Source organism: Martes martes (assembly GCF_963455335.1).
Source record: "Martes martes genome assembly, chromosome: 16".
Lineage (NCBI taxonomy): Eukaryota > Metazoa > Chordata > Mammalia > Carnivora > Mustelidae > Martes > Martes martes.
Genome location: NC_137904.1, coordinates 39,644,343 through 39,660,078, shown reverse-complemented (window position 1 = coordinate 39,660,078; position 15,736 = coordinate 39,644,343). Strand labels below are relative to the sequence as shown.

Sequence of the window (15,736 nt, the reverse complement as noted above, 5' to 3'; positions counted from 1 at the left end):
CTTTTAACAAAGAAGTATTGGTTCTCTGCTCTACTCCTGCTCCCAGTCCTGCGCTCCAAACAGAACTCTTTTTTACTGTAACAAAATAGACATAAATAAAACTTACCATTTTGTTTTTACCATTTTAGCCATTTTTAAACGTTTATTTATTTTTTAATTTAATTTATTTTTTTAAGTTTTATTTATTTATTTGACAGAGAGAGATCACAAGTGGGCAGAGAGGCAGGCAGAGAGAGGGGGGGAAGCAGGCTCCCTGCTGAGCAGAGAGCCAGAAGCGGGACTCGATCCAAGGACTCTGAGATCATGACCCGAGCCAAAGGCAGAGGCTTAACCCACTGAGCCACCCAGGTGCCCCAAAATTGTGTTTATTTTTAAAATTTTATTTATATTTATATGTATCTATGTTTATATATAAATATAAAATATTTAAAATATTTGTATTTAAAATTTTATTTATTTACTTGAGAGAGAGGGAGCATGTGCGCAAGGGAGAGAGGGAGGAACAGAGGGGGAGGGAGAGAGACAAGCAGAATATGTGCTGAGCATGGAGCCCTAGGATAGGCTCCATTCCAGGATCCTGAGGTCATGGCCGGAGCCACAGCCAAGATCAGACACTTAACCCACTAAGTCACCCAGGTGCTCCCCATTTTAACCATTTTTAAGTGCATGGGCATTAAGGGGCATTAAGTTCAGGGGCATTAAGTTCCCTTGAACTGTTGTGTAACATCACCACCATCCACCTACAGAACCTTTTCATCTTCCCAGATGAAAACTCTATACCCATTAAACACTAAGTTCCCACTCCCCCTCCCCGCCCCTGGCAACCACCACTCTCCTTCACATGGAATGTGACCATCTTAGGTACCTCCTGGAAGTGTTTGCACTTTTGTGTCTAGCTCATCTTACTTAACATCATGTCCTCAAGGTTCGCTTCTCTTATAACGCATGTGAGAGTTTCCCTCCTTTATCAGGCTGAATAAATTCCATTGTATGGACATACCACCTTTGGGTCGTCCACTCAATCATCTGCCAGGGGACATCCGGGTTGTTTCCGTCTCTTGGCTATCACGAATAATGCTGCTACGAACATACCTGTATGGATGTCTGCTCAAGTTCCTACTTGCAATGCTTCCTACTAGACGTGGAGTTGCTAGATCACGGGGGGATTATTTTTCACTTTTGAGACACGGCCATGTTGTTCTTCACAGGGGCGGCGCCATTTTACATCCTTGCTACAAGGCACAAGGCTTTCAGTTTCTCCACCTGTTCGCCAACACTTACTGTTTTCTGTTTTATTTTATGGTTACTTTTTCTTTTTTTTTTTTTTTAAAGATTTTATTTATTTATTTTGACAGAGAGAGAGAGAGAGTGCACACAAGCAGGAGGAGTGGCAGAGGGAGAGGGAGAAGCAGGCTCCCTGCTGAGCAGGGAGTGCCATGTGGGACTCAATCCCAGGACCCCAAGATCATGCCCTGAGTGGAAGGCAGATGCTTAACCGACAGAGCCAGTCAGGCACCCCTATTTTATTGTTATTTTTTAATAGCCATTCTCAAGGGTGTGAAGTGGTGTCTCATTGTGGTTTTGATGTGGATTTCCCTAATGACCACTGATACCGAGTGCCTTTTCATTTTTATTTTTGTGCTGGGTATTGTTCCATGTGCTTATTGGCCATCGTATGTCTTCTTTGGAGACACGTCTATTCTGGTCCAAGCCATTTTGAACGATTTTAACCATTCATGCTATTTGCCTCTAAATACTATATGTATTCAGCCATTTCTTGATTTTGTTTTATAGGGGAGAAATTGCACTGTCAGGTCTCCTCCCCAAGTCCTCCTAATACGGTTTTACTGTTATTTTCGTACATAGACTGGTTGCCTACACAACTTTAAATAACATACTCCTTTATTTCATGTTCCATCACCGGTAGGCAAGATGCCTTGAGGACTCAAGTTAAAGCAGGGATATCTGCCTGGTCCCTCCATCTCCTACCCCTCCCTTCTCAACTTCTGTCACGTGTGACTTCTGGGGTGTGTAGCGTTAACCTCTGTTCCCTAACTGTGATGAACTCTTCTGAACTTTACTCATAGGTTGATACTAAGACTTTTTTAAAAGATCAATAAATTTGGGGAAACTGGGTGGTACAATCAGTTAAGTGACCAACTTTGGTTTCAGCCCAGGTCATGAACTTGGGGTCATGAGATCGAGCCCTGTGTCGGGCTGCACGACACGAGTCTGCTGAAGATTCTCTCTCCCTCTCCCTGCCCCTCCTGCTTGGGCGCTCTCTCTCTCTTTCTCAAATAAATAAATAAATCTTTTTTTAAAAGGGCAATAAATGGCATTTACATTTTGAGCTCATTTTTGAAGCACAGAAGGGAAGGATATTGGCAAAGGGAAAAGCTAAGGGCTTTCTCGGGGTAACCAGTGGCCTGAGCAGAATCACAGGCACCATAAACCCTGCAAGTCAGGCACTGCTCTGGGGCAAAAAGCTCCTTGAGCAGCTGTGCAGAACTGAGTTGGTTGAAGGTAGAGGGAGGAAAGTTGCAGGGTCTGGTTGGTGACGTGCCTGGCTCACCACCCCTGCAAAGTGACCTAAGAGTTCTGGTCAACAGACTCAGGGACCCTCACATTAGGCACTGTCACTTCGTTTCCTCCCAGTCCTTCTCCCTGTTCATAGAACCAATGCCTACCAGGTTTCTCAAGGCTTTGCAGAGATGGAAAATAACTCCTCCTCCTAAAAAAGGTTTGCAACACTGAACACCGGGGCAAGTCTCAGAGTGTAGACATAGGAGGAAGGAGAGGACGGAGGGAGAAGCTAACAATCACTGAAAAAGGGTTGAGTACTAGTTCTGTGCCCCAATCCTTACCCCACCCCTCTACATGAAGCTGGTATTATTGCCCCCATTTTATTTATTTATTTATTTATTTTTAAAGATTTCGTTTATTTATTGGAAAGAGAGAGAGAGAGAGCATGAGTGCGGGAGCAGGGGCAGAAGGAGAGGGAGAAGCAGGCTCCCTGATGTGCTGGGAGCCTGTCTCAAGGCTCCATCCCAAGACCCCGGGATCATGACCCAAGCTGAAGGCAGACGCCCAACTGACTGAGCCACCCAGGCGCCCCTATTCCCATTTTAAAGATGATGACTAAAGCTGGAGAGGCCCTTTGGGACTTCCCCAAAGCTACCAAATAAGTGTGGCCTGAGCCTTGGCCTGTGCTCACTGTACTTACCTTGACCTTGGGCAAGTAGCTGAACCTACCTGGGTCTCAGGGTTTTTATTTATTTTTTCTTTTTTAAGATTTTAAGTCATCTCTACACCCAACATGGGGCTTGAACTCATAGCCCTGAGATCAAGAGTGGCATGCTCCACCACTGGACGGAGCCGGCCGGGCGCCCCTCAGTCTCCTCATCCATTAAAAACAGCAACACATTCAGAGGCGTGCCTGTTCCTGGCAGGGTCGTGGTGAAGGCCAGAGAGGACACTTCTGAAGAGTCTGGCTTGTGGAAGATATCCTGACACTGGCAGCTGATATTCCCTGGCTCTCATGTCTGGGAAGTCAGGGAAGCCTATGCATGGAGAGCTGAGGCTAGAGCAAGTTCAAGGAGGAACTCATCCTTCTCCTCTCCTCCCCCTCTTCCCCCTACCCACCCCGCCATTAGCAAGGAAACAAGAAGTGTTTCACTTCACAAGTCCTGGGCCACCCAGCAAGGTACTGCAGCGCTGATTCCCTCCAGACCTGCGTTGTGTTCCAGGGCATTCCATTCGTGGGGCAGCTGTCACAGTCAGCAAATTCCTCTCCTTAGGAAGGTGTGCCCTTGCAAGCCCCCCCCCATCTTCCTCCCTCCCCCATCTCCACATAACTTGAAGTGTGCAGACCTCCCGCAGGAGTCAGGGTTTCAGGGAGATCCGAGGTCACTCTCAGGGTGATGACAAGGACCAGAACAGTCCTCTTCTCAGAACCTCAGTGGAGCCCAAGTCCCAAGATAAGGGCAAAGGTCTTCTAGGGCCAGGCCCCGCCCCTAACCACGCTTTCTGCTTGGCCCAGATTTCATCGCTGCCTCTGGGGCAGGAAAGGGGAGGTCACCCCACCGCGATCTTCCCGCCCCCATTGCTGTCCTCCTCCTCCTCTGGATGAAGGGTCAAGAGAGCGTGAACCTGACGTGTATGCTCCTCTCTGGTGCCCAGCGCCACCTTGCCCCGCCAGGACCCGAGCTGGAATAGGCGCGGCGGGCTGAGCTTGCAGGACAGCCGCTCTCCATTCACGCCTCGGGCCGGGCGCGGAGTTGTGCCCTAGGCCCGAAAGAGCAAGGCGGATGGGGGATGAGAAACACGCGTTCCAGTCCCTGATGCCACGCTACATGGGGCACTGCGGGGGGTCACGGCTGTCCTAGGAGAGATGCGGGTACCAACTGGCGTCCCGTTAGCTGACTTCGGGCCCCGGAAGGGGCTCGCCCAACGCACTCTTGTCCTGGCCGCCTCCCCATCCACTGCAAACCTTCCGCTCCAGCTGGCACGCCTCGGGGCGGGTGTGTGTGTGGGGGGGTGCTTCGCGGCTCCCTTGGCCTCTGGCTCCCAACCCCGGGAGGAGGGAGGCAGCCCAGGACCCGCGCGCTGAACGGGGCTCCGGGGATGGACGCGCCCGGGCCTCGTTGCCCCGCCCGCACTCACTGCCCGCGGGCTCCCCTTCTGCAAAATCAACAAGCTCTTGCGCCCCCAAACCTAGGCCTCTAGTGGTCGGGAGGGGAGCCGGCCGCAGCCGGAGACCTTCGGATCCGGAGGGAAACCCGTGGCACGTCTTCGAGGTGGGAGGGGAGGGCCTCGGGTCCCAGGGGAAGGTGGCCCCGAGCCTAGCAGCTTCCTCCACGCCTCGCCCCGCCTCGCCCCGCCCCGCCCCGCCGGACCCAGTCCTCCGCACCCCATAGGCAGAGCGACCCTCCCCGCCTCCCCGCCCGCTCCGCGCTCGCCCCGCCTCGGCTCACTTTAAAAGTTTCCTGGGGCCGGGAAGCGCGTAGAGAGCCATGGCCATCTACGTCGGGATGCTGCGCCTCGCGAGGCTGTGCGCCAGGAGCCCGGGGGTGCTGGGGACCCGCGCCATCCTCGCCCGCGGTGGGCAGGAAGCGAGACTGCAGGCCGTCCGCCCCCTCAGGTACTCGGCCCGCCCCCACCCACCCCCCACCCCAGGCAGGAGGGAGTTTAGGGGGTCCTGCAGAGCTTCCCTGGGGGCCAATCCCACTCTGGTTGGGAAGCCCGAGGCTGCAGCACTGGATGGCACGCGCTGGGGAGCAGGTACCCCGCACCCAGCGCCTAAACAACAGGAAATGCTGGCCTGGCTCGCGCGGACTGGGGCTGCAGCTGGTGGCTGGCAATGACCCTGAAGGGACTCTGGGTTCTGGTCCAGGACTCTTGGTTCTTTCCATGCATGATGAGCACACCGAGGGCCAGGAGCCTGGGCCTTGGGAGGTCTAGCCTGAGGAAAAAGGGCAGGGGCAAGCCTCCGTCTTCAGAACACTGCCTCTGAGCTGGACCGCCCTTCAGGGATAAACGTGGGGATCTTTGGCCTGTCTTGGCTAAAACCGCTAAGCTCAGCGGTCTCCCCTCTCCTCTTTAGGTGCTAAGAACATTGCTTTTGCACCTTGCTACTTTCTAGACCTGTTTTCTTCTGTCCTCAGAGCAAAAGGAGGGATGGGGGCTGGCAGGTGCCCATTGCCCCAGGCTTCACTGCCCCCCCAGCAGTGTAATAAGTAGTGCTCTCTTCTTGTAAGACTGCAAGTGTGAACGTGTGTTGGTTGCTTAAGCAGATCTGGGCTCCTACTGATGCTATCACTGGTGGTTATCTTCAGCAACCCGAGGGGGGAGGCCTGAACACCACTGAGTGGGCCCTGGCACCCAGATGGGCCAGGAACTAAGTTGGTGGGGGGGGGGGGAGTGCAAAGGGGCTTCTTCTCTGAGAGAACTGTTTGGTTAACAAAAATAGGATGGGGGATGCAGATTGGAGGGAGATGCAAATTCCTCTTTTGGCTAAAACTCTAAGATCACAGTGTTTTGAACTTGCTGGTTCCTGGTAACTAGAAAGTACGCAGTGCTTTAAGATGGCTACGCCTAGTTTTCCGGGAAAACCCTGTGGCTCAAGGCTGGTCAGTAGATGCATTTGTGATGAAGACAGCTGGGTTTTGGGATGCCTGAGTGGCTCAGTCAGTTAAGCATCTGCCTTTGGCTCGGTCATGATCCCAGGGCTCTGGGATTGAGTCCCACATCGGGCTCCTTGCTCAGCAGGGAGCCTGCTTCTCCCTCCCGCTGTGCTCTCTCTCTCTCTCTGACAAATAAATAAAATCTTTAAAAAAAAAAAAAAAAAAAAGACAGCTGGGTCTTCTCACCATGCCTCCCTAGGCAAATTCCTCCATCAGTCCCCCAAGCCTCCAAACCCCACCTCTGGACGGCTCAGTGAGAGCCTTCTTACAACATGAGGACCCCAAGGAAAGTTACTCCTAAAAGCATACATGTTTCATGATGCTAAATCAGGCCCCTTCTGGTCACATAGCAAAACTCTTGACCTTTGACATTTTTGTGCATAGACACCAGAACCCTTACCTGGTACAGGCCTACAATCTCAAGGTACAGGTACCAAGCCTTAAAGAAATTCTGCCTCCGCAACGGGAGGACATCCATTTGTCCAGAGAGAGAAGGTTTCCTGAGCATTTGGCCTAATTTCTTCCCATCCCTTCCATGTGCTTGAACCCTTTTCTACTGACTATGGTGATTTGGCCTGATATCACTCCCTCTTTCCCCTTCCGAAATCCTCCAGAGTCTCAAGCAGTCAACCCTGAGCACATAGGTCATGTCAAACACCTGGTGGGTGCTATGGAGATAGGAGCCAAGGAACCCAATCTTCCAGAGACGTGCAGCCTAGTGGGGGGAAAAGATAAGTCCAGTGACCGCTACTCAGTGTTCCAAGTGTAATGGTGTGGATAGCTCCTAGACTTCTGCTCTCCGCTTTTTCTGATCTAGTCACACATGAAGCCTGCTTTTCTGCTACTCAACCCTCCCCCGATCCCAGGCCTATTGCTTATCTGCTTCTCACATTCCCAGTTTTGCCTGTTAGGAAAGAGCAAGAACTTTGCAGCCAGACTGCCTGGGGTTACAGCCCTGGCTTCTCCACCTACCCACTGTGTGACCTTGAGTGCATTGCCTAACTAACCTCTGAGCCTGGTGACTTTGTCATCAATGCTACCTACTTGCTGGATTGATGAAGTTTTGCTTTGCTCAGTCTTTCCTTTGGGGCAGGTCTGGTCCCTGAGACCTTCAAATGGCATCTGGCTAGGAATTCCAACGGATTTAAAAGTAGGAGAGGGGCACCTGGGTGGTTCAGTCAGTTAAACGTAGAACTCCTGATTTTGGCTCAGGTCATGATGCCAGACCAGGATCCAGGGATCGAGTTCCACATTGGGCTCCTTGCTCAGTGGGGAGCCTGCTTCTCCCTCTGCCTGCCGCTCCCCCTGCTTGCGTTCTTTCTCTCTCTCTCTCTCTCTCTCTCCGGCAAATAAGTAAATAAATAAATCTTAAAAAAAAAAAAAAAGTAGGAGAGAATCCCCCTTTCAGTGGCTTCTTTCTTCCTTGTACTTGGTTCTTCCTTTTATCTAGCTGCCCAGAATGTAGCCTGTGCCCAGCCACAGGTCCAAACCTTGGACCTGCCAGACAATCCCCTCTCCATCAAAACTGGGGTTGTTCCGAGTCTTTTCCCTGGAAGGAAAGAAGAAGCTGTCTTATTGTTCTCCAGATCTCCTGAACCACCAGCTCCTTCCTCTTGTCCACACATCCCCTTCCCCAAGGAAGTGGGTGGGCTAGTCTGGGGCTTCAGGGAGCCTTGGAGATAAGATTCCTTGATGAACTTGAGATGAACAGGCTTCCTCCAGACCTCTAAAGCTGGCCTGAGGCTGCCTCACATTTGCATCTGGGGTGATGGATGTACTTGGAGCCAAGAAAGACAGAAAGAACATTGGCTTAAGTCTTTCAGAATTAGGAATGATGATCAGAGCTGGAGCTCCGGTGACTCCATGCTAATGGTAGGTCAGAAGGGTAAGTGAACTTCACCGACTACCTCGAGGGGAATGGCTGTACAGGTGGGACCAGTATTAGAAACTATTAAATGCTGTCCCTATGTGAGGGGATTGTATTAAGCCAGGAAGCATTTTGGTTGGAAACCATAATTGTTACCAAAAAATAGACTCTTCCCATAATTCCCCAAAGATGACTAACAAGTGAGTTGGTAATGATTTACACATGACACCGGGGATCCTCCAGTTTAAATGTAAAATAAAAAATAAACTATAAACTTATACTTTGTATCCAGTGAATGGTACATATAAGTTTGATTACCCTTTCCTGCCTCTCATGCAACAGAAGGCAACGTACTCTGGAGGCTGCAGACCGGGGTATAAAGTGAATGGCCTTGTTTTCACTGAGTTCTTTGCCTAAAATGGATCTACAGGGGAAGACCATAGACCCCCGAAACAAGGCAGAAAGGGTGCTGTTCCTTGGAGGATGGCAATTAAAGCAAGGAAGAATCCGATTGGTGGGAATGGGACTGGGAGAGACGTGCTGCTGAGGCTGGAGTTTGAAGCTGATCCCTCCAGCGATAGGGCTGTAGTCTGAAGTATGAAGCCCATATCCTTGCATGAAATTTTGTCTATGCTTGAAGTCTTCTGAATCCTGGGTATCAAGCCCTTCCAACCCCACATTCTTTAATTTTTAAAAAAATATTTTATTTAGGGGCTCCTGGGTGGCTCAGTCATTAAGCGTCTGCCTTCAGCTCAGGTCATGATCCTAGGCTCCTAGGATTGAGCCCTGCATTGGGCTCCCTGTTCGGTGGGGAGCCTGCTTCTTCCTCTCCCACTCCCCCTGCTTGTGTTCTGTCTCTCGCTGTGTCTCTCTCTCTGCCAAATAAATAAATAAAAATTTTAAAAAATATTTCTTTTACTTATTTGAGAAGAGAGAGAGTGAGCACGTGCAAGGGGAGGGTCAGAGGGAGAGGACGGAGAGGACTCTGCTGAGCAGAGAACCCCACAGGATCCTGGGACCAGGACCTGAGCGAAAAGACAGCCGCTTAACCAACTGAGCCACCCAGGCGCCCCCACATTCTTTAATTTATTCAATCTGTAGGCAGAAACGTTGAAGCTAGGCAGATCTAGGTTCAAATGAACCATTTTAGCTGGTTGCTTTGGGACAAAGTTGAACTTGACTTTTCCCGTGTGTAAATAATGTTGTTTGAGAGTTAATTAATGTCACATTAAGAAACTCTTTAACTCACAGCTTAGTGCTAAAGAGACTGGCAAACCACTGCAGTGGTGAGCTGTTGTACAGGAAATGCTTGCTAAGAATGGGTTTGTGCATTCCTATAATGACCTCAAGGCCAAGTTTAGGAACTTGGGAGAGTAGGAGGGAGACAGTTCTGGCAAGGTAATTGCCTAAACCAAGCTGGGCTGCTTGGGGTATGGAACACGCCTGTGCTCGCATTTCTTTTTTTTTTTTCTGGCTTGTCATAATGTTGAGCAAACTAAAGTACAGGATGTAATTTCATTCTTTGAATAGGACTTGCTGGGAGCATGTCCTAATAAGTAACAGGTACCAATAATTCTGCCAGTTGTCTCTCCCTTCAAAAATAAACAAGCTCTGTCTCCAGCTTACCGATCCTGTTTTGTGAACCCTGTCGGTGCTGTTGGTCCGTGTTTCTCCCTTGTAGGAACCAGACGACAGGGGAGCAAGGTCCACACCTGTACTTTCTAATTCCAAATGGCTTTAGGCAATCACTCAATCTCTCTGTCCCTTGGCTAGTTGGTAAAATAGCCACTTAGACAAGAAACATTCTACATTTCTGTAGACATTCTATGATTCCTAAGGAGGCTGGGCTTTGAGCCCTATCCCCTAATTCAAGAGCACTGCAGTTGAAGTATGAAGCCTTCCCACTCACGTGAAGTCTTGCTTGTGTAGAACCCTAATGAACTCCTTGCAACCTCCTGACACTCTTTGATTCTCTCTAGTCCTCCAGGGGAACAGAAAACATTGAAGGTTTTGTCTCTAGAAAGCTAAGGTCAGAAGCTAACCTCCTCTGTACCTTCGTGATCCCATCAAAGAGCAAGTGTTCTGAGTTAGCCCAAATCCCTTCCCTGGGGGCTCCGTACAAGTGACCCAAGGGAAAACCCTTGCAACCCCCCAAAACTTCAGGCTTTCAGAAACAGCTTCCTGAGTTTGCTAGACTTGAATAATAAATTCCTGTGTACTTTCTCCACATATGCACAAACACACGTGCACCAGTGGTTTTATTCGAGATGCTTCATTATGGGATGACTTGCTCACCTCTTTACTGTAGCTTGTATCACTCTAGAGTTCTTTGTAGTCCCTTGTAGGCTATCGGCTCCTTCAGGAAGGTTACGTTGGGTGGTAAAAAGATCATGGGACTGGGGCACCTGGGTGGCTCAGTGGGTTAAAGCCTCTGCATTCGGCTCAGGTCATGATCCCGGCGTCCTGGGATGGAGCCCTGCATCGGGCTCTCTGCTCAGTGGAGAACCTGCTTCCCTTCCTCTCTCTCTGCCTGCCTCTCTGCCTACTTGTGATCTCTCTCTGTCAAATAAATAAATAAAATCTTTAAAAAAAAAAAAGATCATGGGACTTTATGACATAATCACAATGCATGAATCTTAAGAGTACAGTTTGGTGCATTTTAACACAACTGCATACTCAACACCCCAAGAGCTAGAACCAAGCCTTCACTCTAAAGCAGCGTTCTTCATTGGGGAGGGTATGTGCTATGATGAGTGCTATGAAGTGTGTAAACCTGGCAATTCACAGACCTGTACCCCTGGGGCTAATAATACATTATATGTTAATTAAAAATAAAATTTTTTTTAAATAAAGCAGTGTTCTTCAATAGAGACATAGCGTGAGCCACACATGCAATTTTAAGTTTTCTAGTAGCCATATTAAGGAGGTAATAAGAAATAGGTGACATTAGTTTTAATGATACATTTTCTTTGACTTAGTAGAGTCAAAATATCATTTTAGCGTATGACCAATCTTTTAAAAATTACCAACTGAAGTGTTTTACATTCTTTTTTTTTTTTTTTTAAATAAAGTCTTCCAAACCGGGTGTGTATTTAACACTCACAGAAAACCTTCGTGCAAACTAGCAACATTTCAAGTGCTCCACAACCACATGTGACTAGCGGTTATCCTATAGATAGCACAGGTCTAGAAATTTCTCTCATACCCGTTTCCAGTCAATGCCCTTCCCTAACCAGAGGCTACCACTGTGGTTTTGACTTCTAATCTCCATAGGTTAATTTTGCTGATTCTTGAATCTTGGAGTATATGCTTTTGTGTCTGGCTTCTTTTGCTCAAAAATCAAGGGGTGTTTTGGGGAGGACGGACCCATTAACCTTGACAAAAATTCATGAGAGTGTGTGTATTATGCATTGAACTGTTTAGCTTTCCTTGATAACTCTGGGGGAAAGGACATGATCTCACTTGCCCAACATTTTACTTCTTGGGTGTGATGACAGAAAGGCATGTTGAGAAGTGGGGCCCCAGATGCGTCAAGGGTTAACAGTACCCAATATTATATAATCTAAGGACTTTTTTTTAAGTTAACCTTTTTATATCGAGATAAGTCAACATTCACATGCAGTTGTAAGAAATAATGCAAACAGGAGCACCTGGGTGACTCAGTGGGTTAAGCCTCTGCCTTTAGTTCAGGTCATGATCTCAGGGTCCTGGGATCAAGCCCCGCATCGGGCTCTCTGCTCAGCGGGGACCCTGGCCTCTCTGCCTACTTGTGATCTCTCCCTCTCTGCCAAATAAATAAATAAAATCTGAAAAAAAAAAAAAGGAAGAAAGAAAGAACACAAACAGATCCCATATACCCTTTATCTGGTTTCCCTGAATGGTAACCTCTTTCAAAATTAGTACAGTATCACAAGGGTGCTTCAATTTTCTCTTTCATGACTACACTTAATTCTTTCTCACCTCCAGGCCCTGCTTAACCTCTAGCGATCTTCCATGATTTTGAAGTTTCAAGATATGGTGTAGACAGAGTCATATTGTATGCTATGTTTTGCAATTGGTTTTTTTGTTTTGAGGAATTCTCTGGAAATTCATCTAGGTTTCTTTGCATGTCAATAGTTCCTTTCTTATTACTGCTAACCAGTATTCTTTGATGTGGATGCACAGTTAGCTTACCCATTCGTTCATTGGAAGATATTTGGATTGTTTCCAATGTCTTCCTATAAGGCTGCTATAAGCATTTGTGTACAGATTTTTGTGTGAACATACGCCTTCATTTCCCCGGGAACAGAATTCTTTATTTGGGATCATTGCCCCCAGTGTGTAATTGCCGGCTCATATGGTAGTTGCCTATTTCTTGCTTTTAAAAGAAACTGCCTGTTTTCCAGGATGTCTGAACCATTTTATGATCCCACCAACAATGTATGAGTTATCGGCATTCTCGCCAGCATTTGGTATTGTCTCTATTTTTTATTTTCGCCATTCTGATAGGTATGTAGTAATACTGTGGTTTTCATATGAATTACCCTAATGTTGAATGATGTTGACTATCTTTCCATGGGCTTATTTGCCGTCTTTGATGAAATGTATCTTCATGTCTTTTACCCATTTTGTAGTTGGATTATTTGGGGTTTTTAACTGTTGAGTTTACAGAGTTCTTTATGTATTCTAAGGACTAGTCCTCTGTCAGATATGTGGTTTGCATATATTTTCTCCCATTCTGTGCCTTGTCTTTTTACCCTCTCAAGAGGGTTGTACAGAGCAAAAAGTTTTCATTTTTACAAGGCCTGGTTACCAATTTTACGGACCACATTTGTGGTGTCAAGTCTAAAAAATTTTGCCTAGCCCTAGATCCTAAAGATTTTTCTCCCATGTTTTTTTTAATCAATATTTTGTAGCTTTGTGTTTTACATGCAAGACTGATCTATTTTGAGGGTTGTTTCTTTTTCCTAAAAGAGACTTGAGTCAAAATTTCTTTTTAAAACATCAGTCATTCTGGGCCATCATTTAAGAAAATGACCATTCGGTAGTGTTCTAGTTTGGATTTCACTTGTCACTCAGCACCTTCATTTTCTTGGACAATAGCTGTGTGTTGTCACAGGTATCACCCGTCTCTGCAGGTACCTGAAAATTATAACTTTATTTCAGGACAGACAACTGTTACCGGTTCAAAGTTGTCCTCTCCTGCCCAAGCATGAGCCAACTCTACTTCCATGCCAAGTGCCACTCCCAGGTCAACCAGCAGCCTAGTGTCCCTAGCCTTAGGGAGAGGAGAGGACACAGCCCCATAGGGTGTGCATCAGTGAGTGGTCCAGGGGCTGGAAGAATGGTGTGTTGGATAGTGAGGATATGAATCTTGGTGTGCAAGGAGGATGAAAGAGGAGAACCAGCCTCTCTTCCACCATGAACTTGGCGTTGCACTGGCCCATGTACCTACAGCTGTGTCTCATACAAGACAGAATGTGTTGACTGAGGACAGAGGCTTGCCTGTGAGTACAGCACATGAGCTTCAGAGAAAGACTGGGTTTTCTCATCATGTAAATGTTGGTCTTGCCCTGGCCTTCACATGATGGGACCAGTGCATCTCCCTCTGTCCATGCCCGGAAGATGTTCCATCTTTTGAATGTTTTAGGTGCTCTTCTTGGGAGTTCACCAACGCTCTTGTATTTTCCTTCATAAGTATTTCATATGGAAGAGAAAATTAACCATAATCACATGACAAAAAAATGAACACCGAAGGACCTATCACCCCAAATGAACATAGAGCCATACTTGTTACAGAAAATTGTGCATAAAAGAAATAAAACATGGATCAAGTTCAAGCCCCCCCCCTTTTTTTTAAAGATTTTATTTATTTATTTGACAGAGATCACAAGTAGGCAGAGAGGCAGGCAGAGAGAGACGGAGAAGCAGGCTTCCCGCTGAGCAGAGAGCCCGACGCGGGGCTCGATCCCAGGACCCTGGGACCAGGACCCGAGCCGAAGGCAGAGGCTTTAACCCACTGAGCCACCCAGGCGCCCCTCAAGTCCCTTTTATAGCCATCCTGTAACCCACCTCTTCACCGAGAGCCGGTGGCATAGATTGAATGCATGTTGTGTCTGAATGCATTTTTTTGTTTTTCGTATGTCTCCGTTCCATAAACAGTATATTCTATTATTTGGAAGGCATCTCAAATCACACCAAGCAAGTAATAGTGCTTCTGGTTTTCCAATTTTTGTTTTCATAAACAATACTTGGGCTTTCATAATCTCAGCACAAGTTGTACCAGAATGCCCTTCCTTTTTTCTCTCAACAGTATGTTTTAAAGATCTATTTAGGGGCGCCTGAGTGGCTCAGTGGGTTAATGCTTCTGCCTTCGGCTCAGGTCATGGTCCCAGGGTCCTGGGATCAAGCCCCGCATTGGGCTCTCTGCTCAGCAAGGAGCCTGCTTCCTCCTCTCTCCTCTCTCTCTGCCCGCCTCTCTGCCTACTTGTGATCTCTGTCTGTCAAATAAATAAATAAAATCTTTAAAAAAAAAAAAAGATCTATTTACACGGACACTGTAGATCTGGATTTTTCCTGTTCCATTATATAACTATGTCTCCAGCAGCACAATTTAACCCAGCACAATTGGTGGGCTAAAGGGTTGAAGTTCCAGCTTTTCTGGAAATTGACCTGGAGAGGATGTGCTGCTGTGACCACCAGTAGCAACCCAGAGTCCCACGTCCCAAAGTCCTCACAAATGCTTAGTCTCACTGAATGAACACAGGAACTTTTTGTTCCTCTGGTAGGGGCCAAAGTGTATCTCACTGTGGGCTGAATGGACATTTCCCTGATTAGCCGTGAGACTGGGCTCTTCTGAAATGTCTTCTGTGAATTTTCTGTTCATATTCTTTGCCCATTTATTATGTTAGATTACTTGTCCTTTTTGATTCATGAGTTTATTTGCTTTAAATACAAGCTGAATACTAATCCCTGGTCTCTTACATATAAGATGAAATTTTAAACCCAGGCAGCTGCTTGTCTTTTAGCTTTGGGGATGGTTTATGTTTTTCTTAGGGCCCCGGGGACCAGCCTGGCATCAAACGCTTGTAGAGGGGGGAAGGGCAGAGGCCAGTCCATGACTTGGAACAAAAATAGGCTATTGCTTTCAATTTTGTTTCTAAAGCCTTCTTGCTGGTAGCTGACATGGCACCTTGCCCAGGGGAGCAGTGGTCTGCCTCAGCATGGGGTGTGTTCCCACAGTTTCCAGGAGCCCTCATATCTAGTTACCCTCCCTGCTCGTGGCTTCTGAAAGGATTAAGAGCTTTGCCCAGGGTAATCTGGGTCATTCTAGCCCCCAGCAAGGACAGGATTCACCTGCAAGCCTCTTGTTCCAGTGCCAAGCACCTCCTTCCAGCAGGTAATATGTGGAAGTGGGAGAGTTTCTTCTCCGAGGAGACTCTGCAGACATGTTTGCTTAGGTGGCCTGATTGAGCCTGCCTCCCTTGACTCCTCCAGGGCCCAGTTCTACCCCTGTCGGGACTGTGTGATCCTTGGCACCCATGGTGGCCTCTGGTCTGGACTTTAGTTGCCAACCCTAGAATGTCCAGAATGCCACGCGAGCTCCCCAAACCAGTCAGCTCCTGTATTCTGTCTAGATCCCCCTGCAAAGCCAGGCTGGACCGGGCAGGACCAACGCTGGGACAAAAGGCTTTCCAGCCTGGTGACA

At 47.7% G+C, this 15,736-nt stretch overlaps 1 protein-coding gene across 1 annotated transcript in view; it reads left to right on the top strand.

Annotated features, from left to right (window-relative positions):
- The first annotated feature begins 4,969 nt into the window (after window positions 1-4,969).
- Window positions 4,970-15,736, top strand: part of ACSF2 (acyl-CoA synthetase family member 2) — a 34,213-nt gene continuing 23,446 nt past the window's right edge. The window contains exon 1 of the mRNA XM_080827193.1: window positions 4,970-5,140. Coding sequence (XP_080683319.1) covers window positions 5,013-5,140 — 128 coding nt within the window. The 5' untranslated portion in view covers window positions 4,970-5,012. The remainder of the gene's footprint in view (window positions 5,141-15,736) is intronic.